Raw genomic sequence first — 14,212 nt, 5'->3', positions numbered from 1 at the left:
ATTACACTCAGGTGGGGTGTTCAGATTGCCATGTTACACAGAAGTAAATGCCTTTGGATATAGCAAGAGTAAGCATGCAGAGAGATAGCTAGATAGATGTCTGGTTCCTTAGGTCTAGTGGAATCCAGATTACCAACATTCAGGAATAGTGAGTTCTGGCCCTATAAATGTTGTTGAACTACAGGTTCTCCATCCATGATCTAGTCCTTTATGATCTACTATAGGACTACTTTCCAGAGTCTGAAAGGAAGGAAGAAAATTATATTTCCCATCATTCCCTGTAATTTGATCCTCGAACTGGAGACTGACCTTGGGACCATGTGTGGGCAGACTGTGGTTTCTATTCAGTCCTATGCAAAGTGGACCCACTGAAATGAATGAACCTAAGTTAGCCGTGTCTATTAACTTCAGCGGGTTTACTCTGGGTGGGACTAGCATTGAATACCACCCTATGTGCTAAGCACCTCAGCTGTAGTCCCATCATGTGTATGTGCCCACATTGTCTATTGGCTAGAGTCACTGTTAACAAGCCAAGCACTCAACACAAATCAGAGCTCAGGATGTTGGAGATCTTCAGACCGGGATAACACACTGCACTCATATGAAAGACTTTGGTGAGATAAAGGATAGCATCTTGTGGGTCCTAAGGCATATGATGACTCTCTCGTTCCTGATCCAATGGTAAACCTACTTCAGTGCATGACATATGCTTAACTTCAATTTACATTTTACCCCATGGTTCATGCATTTTGGAACAAAACATCTTAATTTCACACATATGCTCATGGAGTCTAAACTGGCAGTGACTGACCAGGAACCAGACCTTGGGGTCATAGTGGACAGCTCAGGGAAGATGTTGACCCAGTGCACGGCAGCTGTCGAAAAGGCAAATTCCGTGCTAGGGATCATTAGGGAAAGTATTGAAAATAAAACTGCCAATATCATAATGCTGTTATAAAAATCTATGGTGCAGCTACATTTGGAATACCATGTACAGTTCTGATCACCTCACCTCTAAAAAGATATTGTAGAGTTGGGAAAAGGGCAACCATATTGTTCAAGAGGGTGGAGGAAAGGTTGCAGCATTTGGGGCTTTTTAATTTAGAGAAAAGGTGAGAAAGAGGCAACATGATAGAAGTATATAAAATTATGCATGGCATGGAGCAAGTGATAGAAAGCAGTTCTCTCTCATAACAATAGAATTCATGGACATCCAATGAAGCTGAGTGTTAGAATCATAAAATTATAGAATCATAGAATAGTAGAGTTGGGAGAGGCCTATAAGGCCATCAAGTCCAACCCCCTGCTCAATGCAGGAATCCAAATCAAAGCAGTCCCGACAGATGGCTGTCCAGACGCCTCTTGAATGCCTCCAGAGTTGGAGAGCCCACTACCTCTCTAGGTAATTGGTTCCATTGTCGTATAGCTCTAACAGTTAGGAAGTTTTTCCTGCTATACAGTCAAAATCTGGCTTCCTGCAACGTGAGCCCGTTATTCCGTGCCCTGAACTCTGGGACTATTGAGAAGAGAGCCTGGCCCTCCTCTATGTGACAACCTTTCATGTACTTGAAGAGTGCTATCATATCTCCCCTCAGTCTTCTCTTCTCCAGGCTAAACATGCCCAGTTCTTTCAGTCTCTCCTCATAGGGCTTTGTTTCCAGTCCCCTGATCATCCTTGTTGCCCTCCTCTGAACCCGTTCCAGTTTGTCTGCATCCTTCTTGAAGTGTGGAGACCAGAACTGGATGCAGTATTCAAGATGAGGCCTAACCTGTGCTGAATAGAGGGGAACTAATACTTCACTGTGATTTGGAAACTATACTTCTGTTAATGCAGCCTAATATAGCATTTGCCTTTTTTGCAGCCACATCACACTGTTGGCTCATATTCAGCTTATGATCAACGACAATTCCAAGATCCTTCTCAATATTGTACTGCTGAGCCAAGTATCCCCCATTTTATAACTGTGCATTTGGTTTCTTTTTCCTAAGTGTAGAACTTTGCATTTATCCCTGTTGAATTTCATTCTGTTGTTTTCAGCCCAATGCTCCAGCCTATCAAGGTCCCTTTGAATTTTGTTTCTGTCTTCCATGGTATTAGCTATGCCCCCCCAATTTTGTATCATCTGCAAATTTGTTAAGCATGCTTTGTACCTCCTCATCCAAGTCGTTAATAAAAATGTTAAAGAGCACTGGGCCCAGGACCGAGCCCTGTGGTACCCCACTCGTTACTTCTGCCCAGTTTGAGAAGGAACCACTGATAAGCACTCTTTGAGCACAATTCTGGAGCCAACTGTGGATCCATCTGATAGTTGTTCCATCCAGCCCACATTTAGCTAGCTTGCTAATCAGAATATAATGGGGCACTTTGTCAAAAGCTTTGCTGAAGTCAAGATATATTATGTCCACAGCATTCCTACAGTCTACAAGGGAGGTTACCTGATCAAAAAATGAGATAAGATTAGTTTGGCAATATTTGTTCTTCATAAATCCATGTTGGCTCCTAGTAATCACTGCATTGCTTTCAAAGTGCTTACAGATTGACTGCTTTATAATCTGCTCCAGAATTTTCCCAGGGATTGATGTGAGGCTGACTGGTCTGTAGCTCCCCGGTTCCTCCTTCTTGCCCTTTTTAAAGATAGGGACAACATTAGCTCTCCTCCAGTCATCCGGCACTTCACCGGTCCTCCATGATTTTGCAAAGATAATTGAGAGCTGTTCTGAGAGTTCTTCAGCCAGTTCCTTCAATACTCTAGGATGCAGTTTATCGGGCCCTGCCGATTTGAACTCATTCAAAGTGATTCCTTGACTGTTTGTCTATCAGTCTCAAGGTCCAATCCTGACCCTTCTACATCATGTTTCCCGGGAGGGTCATAGACCCTTTTTTGGGAGAAGACTGAGCCAAAGTAGGAATTGAGGACTTCTGCCTTTTCTTTGTCATCTGTTATCCTTTTGCCATCCTCATTGAGTAGCTGTGCCACCATTTCTTTTCTCTGTCTTTTACTATGGATGTACCTGAAGAAAGCTTTTTTGTTGCTTTTAGCATCCCTCGCTAACCTCAGCTCATTCTCAGCTTTAGCCTACCTGACACCATCCCGGCAGTTCCGTGATACCTGCCTGTACTCTTCCTTTGTGGCCTGGCCTTTTTTCCACTTCCTGTATGTATCCTTTTTTGTTTTAAGGTCAGCTCTAAGCTTTTTGTGAAGCCACATTGGCTTCTTCTGCTGTTTCTCCCCTTTTTTCCTTGTTGGAATTGCTTGCCATTGCGCTTTTAGAATTTCCTTTTTTAGAAACCCACCCATCTGTGACTCCTTTTCTCATTAGGGTCGCTTGCCATGGAACTGTACTTACAATTGTTCTGAGTTTATTAAAATCAGCTTTCCTGAAGTCCAAGGTGTGCGTATGGCTTCTCTCAGCTTTTGCTTCTGTTAAAATCAAGAATTCAAGTATGGTGTGGTCACTTCCCCCCAGAGGTCCCGTAACTGCCACTTCATCCACCAAAGCATCTCTATTGGTTAGAATCAAGCCCAGGATAGCTGATCCTCTGGTTGATTCCTTCACTTTCTGTAGGAGGAAGATTCAGGACAGACAAAAGAAAGTCCTTCATACAGCACATGATTTAACCATGGAATTTGCTCCCACAAGAGGCAGTGATGGCCACCAACCTGGATGACTTTAAAAGAGGACTAGACAAATTCATGGAGGAAAAAGGCTATCAGTCACTACTAGACATGATGGGTCTGCTCTGCCTCCACAAGCCAATTGCTGGAAACTGCAGGAGGTGAGAGCATTCTTGCACTCAGGGTCTGCTTGTGGGCATCCCATGGATATCTGTTTGGTCACTGTGAGAACAAGATACTGGACTAGATGGGCCAATGACCTGATCCAACAGGGTCTCCTTATGTTATGGTCTCTTAGCCGATTGTTGAATAGGCATTTATCTATGGCACGAACGTAAGCATTAGCATGTGGGTTCCTATTCAGTTCAGATTTCCTTTTAACACCAGATTTTAATGAGAGCAATGCTTAGTAAGTGGGGTGTGCGTGTGTGGATCTCTAATGCAAGCCTGATGGGGGGGAGAACCAGTCACCTGATCAGAAAACCTCAGGTGGGGTGGGGACAAGATCAAGAAATCCCACCAGTTCCCCCATGCAATTCAGTCCTCTCTCTTTGCCCAAGAAAATTACATCCATTGTGGTGAAGTGGCTAGCATGTTGGATTAGGACCTGAGAGACCAGGGTTCAAATCTCCGCTTGGTCATGTAGCTCCCTGGGTGACCTTGGGTCAGTTGCTGTCTCTCAGCCTAACTTACCTCACAGGGTTGTTGTGAAGATACGATGCTGTCGGGAGTCATGTGCTCCCAGCAGGGTCACCCATGGCGGTAAGGTTGAGGGAGAAGAACCAGACAAAGAACGATCCAAGAATGTCCTCAACGGCAGAACAGGCGGAGGATAACAATGTGTACGTTACAACGGCTGTGAAGGAGGATGAAGGCTGCAGCAGATAAAAGACTTCCAATTGTCGTGGCATCCCATGCCATTGGATCAAAGCCTTTTTCTGTCAAGATTGTGTGTTGATCGTCGTGCACCGATCTCACCACATAAAACAAATTCACGCACAGGCATCTTCCAACCAAATTATCTTGGAAGACAATCTTACTCGGCCAGGAGTGATCGCCAGCCACAGTGGGGAGGAGGAGAACTATGTATGCCGAGTTCCTTGGAGGAAAAGTGGGATAGAAATGTAATAAAAACATAAAAATATATTGGAGGCAGATAAATCCTTGGATCACAGGCTACCAATTACCATCTGTAATGGAATCAAACAAGAAGTTGGAACAGTACATTTTAAGAGATGAGGATTGTTGGAAGTGGGGCAGGAGCAACTCCTGTCTGGGTTCTTTTGTGTGTATTCCAGAAAGAAGATAGAGTTAGGGTCCTCCAGCTGGCCAGGCTTGCCTGCCTTTACCTGTGCTCTTCTCTACCTAACTTCCTTCCATTGTAAACTAATATGCTCAGGGAAGCTGACTTGCCCCTCCTTCCTTTGTCTGAAGGGCCACAGTTTTCCCCATAACCTGGTGCAAGAAATGGGGGTTGGGGGAGAATGTAAGGGAGTCCATGGCACTTCTTGACTGGCCTTTCTTATCTTTCCAGAGATCTCAAATGCTTCCTGGTCTTTCATTGCTGGAGCCCTCTCTTGGTTCCTTGGCTTTTGTAGCTTTTCTTAGTTTACTAAGTCTTAAGCCCTAAATGCAGGGTTAAAGGCTGCTACTTAGGTAAATACACATCCTGGCACAGACTCAGCTCACTCTGCTGAATCACTCTGCATAAGTATTTCCATAACAAGGATCAAAGTATTACAAACTTTTTAATTGGTGGTTTCATACATACATTTGGAAACATACATTTGGTAAGTGTCTGTGCTAGTAAAACAGCTCCATGCATCCCAGAAGCAATTGGTTCAGGAGGAGGCAACCATCAGTGCTTGCCCGGTTTGCCTCTTTATGGGTAATGCACAGAAGTGGTCATACAATTATCATGTTTAAAAAAGCCAAGGGGTACCATCTGGCATATAAACCCCATGAGAGATACCCCTGGTTTGTGCCAATGTGTAGCAGACAGCAACAAGTCTCCAGTAGGAATAGTCACAAAGACACAGATAAGTTGACCCAAAGTATATCCCACAAGGAGGTACAAAGGCATTGCCTACCTGAGTGTGCTTCATATGGCAGCTGAACAATACTTTGCCATGTCTTCATGGGCAATGTTTGCAGCTTTCGTTTCAGGAGCAGCCTCTGGGCATTGCCTGGTCAGTGGTCTCTTTAATGAGCTACAAAGTGACAGCACAGAACTAGCTCTGCCCATAAACAGGATGTGATATGTATGCAATGCTTTTGACAACCTCTTTCTGCCCCAAACATTTTGGATACAAGTCATCCCATATAAATTCAGGCTGCTTTTCTTTAGGGATGAAACTATCAGAGTTAGAGAAGCGGTGGGTGGGTTGCACTAACCGTGCAATTGCAGCTCAATGGGTCCAGCTTTTAATGGTCTGCCATCCAGTTCTAGAACAAGTGGACAGGTGTGCAGGAAAACTTAGCTATAGTGTTCTGTTACCAGTGTAGAAAGAGTCAAACACATCCCTCCTTTTAAACTCATCTTTAAAAGTAATGATCGAATGGGAAACATCTCATCTCCAAGGTTGCTCCCTCTAAACCAAGAGCGGAGAACTTGTGGCCCTCTAGATGTTGCTGGACTACAACTCCCATCATCCCCGATCAATGGCCAAACAGGCTGGGGCAGATGGGAATTGTAGTTCAACAACATCTGGAGGGGCCCATGCTCTCCTCACTAGAATTATTATGTTAATGAGAGGTTAGGATGTTGCAAAAAAGATACTAGCATCTCCCCCCCCCCCGATAAGGCAGAGAAGAGCATTGAGCAAGGGAGCACTACATTTAAAACAGTCTAGTTTAATATATAGTAAAATAATCATAATAGGGTTATTTCCTTGATCCTAGAAGGGAGCGCTGCATCGTCTTCCAATTTTTGCTCTGAATGGGAGAGTTTCTGGACACAAAGTGACCGCCTCATCCTCAAAGTGCCCATGACGGAACTGCACACTCTGGACAAGACAGCAGTTGTGGGTACCTTGACAGCCCTCAGCACCAGATGGTGAAGCTGTTCCCATGTGGGTTCCACGGTAGCCAGGGTGAATGACAGAGGCTCTCCGACTGCACCCAGCATCTCCCAGATGGCTAAGTTGCAGCTGCTGTTCTTTGTGGGATCTCCATGCATGCAGAAATTGCAGGAATCGTGTGCAATGACAGTAAATGCACAACCAACACACACCAGCAAAGACGAATCCACCAGAAAACAAAAAAAAGGTCATCCAGTCTGGAAAGAGATGGAAGCCAGTTTTACCAATAAGGATTTTATTATACATCTGCGGAACTATTCTGTTCAGCATTTTTATTGCAAGCCACTTTGAAAGGGTTGGCCCTAAAAAGCAGGATAGAAATAAAGTAAGTACCGGTGGCTAGTGCCGGCAGACTCTCTTACAGAGCTGCAAAGAGAGCTTTGTGCGTGTTTGAATCCTTGCTAAATTAGTCCCTGGAATTAGTTACACTGAGACTTTAAGCTTCAAAGTAAGAAAACTACTTTATTCAGGAAATACATCCTTGGATAGGAAAGAGTTCTGCATTCAGCTATCTAGCAAAGCTGGAGATGTGTACACTGAACTTAGTGTTTGCCATGCTGGGAGGAGAGAGACAAAGGCAAGATTGTCTGTCTCTGGAGAACAAAGAAGATGTGGTCAGCATCCTAAGAATATCAGTTTACACAGGAAGGAAGAGTTAACAGGAGATCAAAGGATAGATGCAGCCTAGGAACCAAGAGGTCTCCTCTCTAGCCACCCTTTTTAACCCCTTGCAGTCCCAACTCAACAGTTTGAGTTGAACCACATCTTTCCAACACAATCCAGAGTACATTAGTTGAATGTACAATGCTATCCTAACTTCGTCTACTCTGAAGAAGTCCTATTGAATCCACTGGAGCTTACTTCCAGGTAAGTGGGGTTAGGATTGCAGTCTTAATTCATTTATGTCATTGAAATTGAGGGAACCCAGTCCATGGCATGACTAACTTGCCCTATTGATTTCAGTAGGATCCAGATTCAACAAGATTTCTCTGCAATTTCTACCCATAGAACCTTCCTTCCCCCTCCCATCCCAGGACTGTAAACCTCAGAACGCCTCCCCTTCACAGAGGGCAATTTTGCATGTGCAACAGGATCACCCCTGATTAGTTGGGCCACAGCAACTACTGTTCCCAGCCATTACCATACCAGTCTGTATTAGCACCCCATCCCACCTTCCACATATTAACAGGGTGTGAAATATGGGGGAGAAGGACATAAAGGAGCCACGGCTATCTTAACTAGGCTTTAATTCAGAGAGCAGAAGCACATGGATGGGGCAATCACACAGGACAAGTTTCAGCCATAAGCAGGAAGGGAACAAGATTGCACATGACTTGATGGACGTATTCTCAGTCTGAAGATGTTAAGCCAGGAATTATCTCATGGGGCACAGTTCGGTGATCTAAAAGGAGGCTGGCATGCTGAGACAGACCCATCTTACATCTCCATCACAAGGAAGAGGGCTAAGAAAGAGCCCTATCAGCCAGAAAACAGTCAGCACCCCAGATATTGCAGCCTCATAAGAATTCTCTTTCAAGAGCAGGGTAGGGGGACCTGTGGCCCTCCAGATGTTGCTGGACTCCAACTCCCATAATCCCTGGCACTTAGCCATGCTGGCTGTGGGTCTGATGGGAGTCAGAATCCAAAAGCATCTGGAGGGCCACAGGTTCCCCATTACTGTACAAGTTCCTTGCTTCACCAAGAGGTAGGCTATCAAGTTACTAGCCCTCAGATGAAGGATCTGGGTTCAAGCTCCTGAAAAAGAAGAGGTACCTTTGTGAGAACTTACCTGGTGCCTTTGTTGTAGCTACTGAATTCAACAAAGTATAACACGTTCTTAGTGTTGGAAGTGTAGCAAGAGCAACACTCATTCTCTTTGCATGCCAGAGAGAAGATAGAGAGATAGTCCTCCAGGACTGCTAGGCTGTCACTGACCTGTACTCATCTATCTTCCTTCCATGTAAACAGATACTCTTGGGGAGCTGGCCTCACCTCTTTCTCCTTCCTGTTTGCCTCTTCTTTTCTGACCACTAAGTGATAGGGAGACATCTTGCCTTTGTCTCCCTCCTGAACCATGAGGACAATACCCAAGTCTGGTCATTATGCCTACAATTTAGGGTTTATCCACATGGGAGCATAACTTCGTGCTAGAGATGCTGTTCTTACCTCCATTTTCTGTTTGCACTATCTACAGTAAGGGATCAATGCCAGCTGCAAACACTGTATTTTCTAGTCACACTTGAGGGGAAGCATCAATCACGCAGTTTCCTAAAGACTATGCCCTCTAATTTAACATTTCCACTCCCTCTGTTTACCTGGCAACCGAGCATGCTCAGTTTGTTCTACCAGTAAATTTCATTTTTTAAAAAAATAACAACCCGCAAGTGTAATTGTTTGCGTTTTCACTGGTACAATACAGATAAAATACAAATCTTTGATTGAGCAATGTTATGATTTTGGGCACAAAGGAGGGGGAAAAGAAAATAAAGGCACCATTTGCAGCAACATTAAAAAAGCTTGCAGAACAGCAGAGAGAAGCAGAAGTTTCTCTTCATCCCACAGAAAATGAAATGAAAGAAGGGAGGAGGGAGTGGGCGTGGAGAGGGAAACGATTGACACACCCACCTAAAAGCGTCAGAGCACAGCGTCCGCAAGCCCTAGAGATAGAGTGGATATGATTTTTCCTGTGAAAAACTGTGAGATAGCTTCTGTTTGCCAGTAACATCATGTGAACCATACGAGTTATAAGGGGATGCAAATAGCACCAGACACACAGTAAATTGCCATGTGGATAAGCCCTTAGAGTTAGCTAGAACTAGTGCCTTTCCTATCAAGTATGTATTTTCTATTAACAAAGTAGTCTTTTATTGTTTTGAAACAAGTCTAAAGTGTCAGTGATCCAAAGCAAGGGAAAAGCTTTCTTTCAGGTATACCACACAGAGCACTGAGCAAGAAGCACTAAGCTAAACTCTGCTAATTTATGAAAACACTTAGAGTGCTTGCTTTGCCCACATGCCTGACACTGGCCACCACTGCTTCCAGCTGAGTGGTTGCAGACCTTTGCCAGGTACTGCAGCTGAAATGTTTAGATCTAACCGTTAAGAAGGATTTGTACTAGTTCGGTGTGGTGCCACTCCGCATGTCAGAGAGAGAACCCAAGACTCATGGAATCATTCACTGTGTGCTGATCCTTATGTAGCTGACTTGACACCATCCATACACAAGAGTGGTCTGCACGCAAACCAAGGTTTGGAGACAGTTCCACAAAAGTAGGATAATGAACCCCAAGAGTGTGCACGGGGGGGGGATTCAGAACAAGGGCAAAATCACATCCCCTCACAGCCACCACCACCCCTTCTAAGATTATACAATAAAATTAACTTTCAGTCTGTTACTTTGTTTGGAGTGCTTTCCCTTAGTGATGTATTGCAACCATGAATGCAGATCTCCATATTGTTGGAATATGTGGTTCAACTTCAACTTGTGGGTTGAAGCTGCATGGGGTTAAAAAGGGTAGCTAGAGAGGAGACCTCTTGGTTGCTAGGCTATACCTGTCCTTTGATCTCCTGCTGTCTCTTCCTTCCTGCTAGACTGATATGCATGGGATGTTGATCACATCTCCTTCCCTCCTTCCTCCTCCTCCTTTCTCTTGTGAGGGAGAGCAGACATATTCCTTTGTCTCGCCCTCTCCTCCAAGCATAAGGGCAAACAATAAGCCTAGTGTTTGCATCTCCAACTTCGCTAGTTAGTTAGATATAGGACTCTTTCCTATCAAGTATGTACTTCCAGAATAAGGTAGTTATTTCTTATTTTAAAGCTTAAAGTGTCTCACTAATTTGCAGGGAAGGTATAATCTTTAGCAAAGGTTCAAACACACATAAAGGCTCACTCAGAAATTTCCATTCCCAGTATTGCCACTATCCAACACATATGTTGCCTTTCAGCTAGATCTGCTATTTTTCTGTTCATGTAGTGTACTAAGATGCTGTAAGGTAAGGAACTTCCTTTGCTGAGTTTCCCTTCTTGGTTGCCATATTAAGACTAAAGGGGAGTGTGTTAGCGACTGTGAAGAGTCTTCTCAGTCACTTACTCACCTCCTTTCATTCTGATTGGCTCCAATCAGCAGGAAAGGACACTGAAGACATAGAGGCCCTGCTGGGACCCTGCTCCCCAAAAGGTAAGGGGTCTAAGACCATCTGGGACCCTGGACAACTACACTGCTGGTCTGCTGAGAAACAAAAATTGAACCAGGCTATGGTCTGAAGGCACATGAGCCAGCATGCTGCTGAAGCTAAGCAGGGTCAGGTCTGGTCAGTACCTAGATGGGAGACCGCCTGGGAACCATATGTGAGCCGCCTTGGGTTTCTGTCATGAAAACAAAGGTGGGGTATAAACGTAATAAATAAACAAATAAATAAATGGGGTCTGCAGGCATGGAATGGAGCAGAGATTCCCAAACTGTGGTCTGTGGACCATCACTGATCCACAAGCTTCATGGTCAGCAGCACATTCATAGTAAATATACACCTTGATTTTAATTGTATTGGCATTGCCTCTTTTCTTTTATACTGTATTACAATTTGAATTGCATGGAATGCACAATGTAATATAGTAAAATACAATGTGAGCAAAAAAAAAGAAGCAACAAAAATACAATTAATAATCATACAGTACCAAGCATCGCATGTTACAATTGTTAAACAGGCAGTAAAATCTTTAAGTGGGCCCCAAAGAGCACCAGCAATTTTCAAGTGTTCCATGGGGGGGGGGGGGAAGGGAGTTTCAGAACTGCTAGAATGCAGGATTCTGGAAAAGATTCTAGCATTCTAAAGAGGAGTACCTCCACACTGCAGCAATTCTAGTATAGGCTCTACTAGTGAAGTCTACACCCAGCAATGTAGCGGCAAATTCAGAAGTGCAGGGTCCCTTCATGATAATCACAGCCCCTGCCCCTCTTTTTTCTTTTGCTGCTGGCTTCAGAATGAGATCCTTGATAATGTCTTCTTCCACAACAACAGACACCCACAGGAGCCAATCAGCATGAAAGAGGAGAGTGTTAGCTACTGAAAAGAGTCTTCTCAGTGGCTGACTCACCTCCTTTCACTCTTCAACCAGCAGGAAAAGACAAGAAAGCATGTGAGAAGATTCTTCTCAGTAGCTAACAGTCCCCTTTCAAGCTGATTGGCTCATAGGATGCTAGAGACATAGGGACCCTGCTCCCCAAAAAGTAAGGGTTGTAAGACCCCCTGAGATCCCAGACAACTACACCCCTGTCTACACCGCAAGTCATAATAACCTCCTTCAGCCAGTCACCCCTCCCTTTGTGACTTAATATGAGAAACATCTTACAAATAAATACTTCTGCCCCCCCTCACCTCAAAAAGGATATTGCAGAGCTGGAAAAGTTTCAGGAAAGGGCAACTAAAATGATTAAGGGGATGAAGCAACTCCCCTATGAGGAAAGGTTGCAGCATTTGGGGCTTTTTAGTTTAGGGAAAAGGCAAGTAAGAGATGACGTAACAGAATTGTATAAAATTATGCATGGCATACAAAAAGTGAATGGAGAAAAGTTTTTCTCCTTCTCTCATAACACAAGAACTCATGGACATCCTACGAAGCAGAATGTTGGAAGATTCAGGACAGACAAAAGAAAGGACTTCACATAGCACATGGTTAAACTGTGAAATTTGCTCCCACAAGAGGCCTTAACGGCAACCAACTTGGACGCCTTTAAAAGAAGATTAGACTAGCCAAGATGGCTATGCCCTGCCTACATAATTAGAGGCAATGCGCTTCTGTAGACCAGTTGCTGGAAACCACAGGAGGAGAGATTGCCCTCATACTCATGACCTGTTTGCAGACTTCCCACAGGCCTCTAGTTGGCCACTGCGTGAACAGGACAGGGCTAGATAGGCCATTGGCTGATCCACCGGGCTCTTCTTATATTCCACCCATCAACTCTGACAAATGTCATGGAGATAATGAGAGGGAGCGGGCATTCCCTCAAAACAAAGAGCCTGCCCTGGAGCAGACAGAAAGGAGGCCAAGGTGGTGGACCAGGTGAGCAGTGCCCAGCACCCTACACAAAAGGCAAGGCTTGCCCAGAGGTTCTGGAAATCTTTCGGGGGGGGGGCGCTAATGTTGCCATTACAGCAACATTAACAAAGTGACTTTTGGCTATGTCAACATCTTCTGGCACCTTAAGGATTAAAACCTTTATTGGAAATGGAAATGGCCTGCCTTCAAGTCGATCCTGACTTATGGCGACCCTATGAACAAGGTTTTCATTGTAAGCGGTATTCAGAGGGGGTTTACCATTGCCTTCCTCTGAGGCTGAGAGGCAGTGACTGGCCCAAGGTCACCCAGTGAGCTTCATGGCTGTGTGGGGATTCGAACCCTGGTCTCCCAGGTCGCAGTCCAACACTCTAACCACTACACCATGCCAGCTAAAACGTCAGCCTTTTTAAGGTACTGCATGATGAGAGTTTTGAGCCTACAACTACACACGCTGTTAGTTTCAACCCAAGTTCAAGAGGGCTGAACTTGACAAGCCAGCCGCTGCCATAAAGAAGGAAAAGGTGAACTTTGGGGAAATTTTGGTGAAACGAGGCCTTTGAAAGAACCTAATGGCAGCAGAAAAGAATAAGGGAGGATTGCCAATATAGGGAATAGAGACCGAGGCAACCAAGGGCCCTAAAATAAATCAGGTTTCTGTTTGCTCCACCCCAAGTAGCCCCTTAAAGCTGTGTGTGTGTGTGTGTGTGTGTGTGTGTGTGTGTGGAGCATCTTACATTCTGCAGGATTCGAAGAACACAGCCTAGCCTCTTCCTCTAGGATCGTTTCCAGCTTTCTCGCAGTGGGGTACTCCTCCTCGTCTGTACGAGCCCCTCCCAACGCGCAACAGCAGGGCACGCTGCAGGTCCCACAACAGAGCTTGACGCCCGCCCCCTCGCGTTGCTCCGCGCACTGAACGTCCCCCACCGCCAGCGGCTGCGACTCGTACAGCCACTTGCACAATTTCCCCTCCTCCGCCTTTCCAGAGGCATCTCCCCCCAGAGCCGACAGCAGGACCAGGGCGCACAGCAGAGCCCTTTGCATGGCGCAAACGTCTCCAAGCGAGGGCCACTTCGGGGCGACGTCTCTCTCTCTCCCACAGGACGGGCCCGCCTGACTAGTTAGTTTAACCCTCCCCGTCTAACAAGTGTCAGCAATCACTCACAGGCTCTTAACTTAAGGGCGCCCAATTACCATTTATCAAGGAAATTTCCTTGATGTGGTGGAGCACTGTAACTCTTCTCAGCTGGCCTGGCCCCTATCCTTGTGCAAGGCAAGAACCCCTTCTGACCACTCTCCGCCAAAAACCAAACACACTCGCAGGATTAAGACGGTTCCAGCTGCAGCAGGAGAATCGCCCGGCTCCCGCTGCTGATTTGTGGATGGCTAATAGCGCCAACTTACTCAGAAATAGGCACTGAATTACTAACAGAGCCAGTATATGTTTACTCAGAAGTAAAG

At 45.2% G+C, this 14,212-nt stretch overlaps 1 protein-coding gene across 1 annotated transcript; it reads right to left on the bottom strand.

Annotated features, from left to right (window-relative positions):
• Window positions 1–5,346: 5,346 nt before the first annotated feature.
• On the bottom strand, window positions 5,347–13,935 carry LOC133371221 (uncharacterized). Its single transcript, XM_061598413.1, has 2 exons — window positions 13,489–13,935; window positions 5,347–6,894 (listed from the first exon to the last, which is right to left on the bottom strand). The coding sequence occupies exons 1-2, from the start codon at window positions 13,793–13,795 to the stop codon at window positions 6,515–6,517; spliced, it is 687 nt and encodes a 228-aa protein (XP_061454397.1). The 5' UTR covers window positions 13,796–13,935; the 3' UTR covers window positions 5,347–6,514.
• Between the last annotated feature and the right edge of the window lie 277 nt (window positions 13,936–14,212).

Source organism: Rhineura floridana, chromosome 16 (genome assembly GCF_030035675.1).
Source record: "Rhineura floridana isolate rRhiFlo1 chromosome 16, rRhiFlo1.hap2, whole genome shotgun sequence".
Taxonomy (NCBI): Eukaryota; Metazoa; Chordata; class Lepidosauria; order Squamata; family Rhineuridae; genus Rhineura; species Rhineura floridana.
This window is presented reverse-complemented; position numbering and strand designations above follow the sequence as displayed.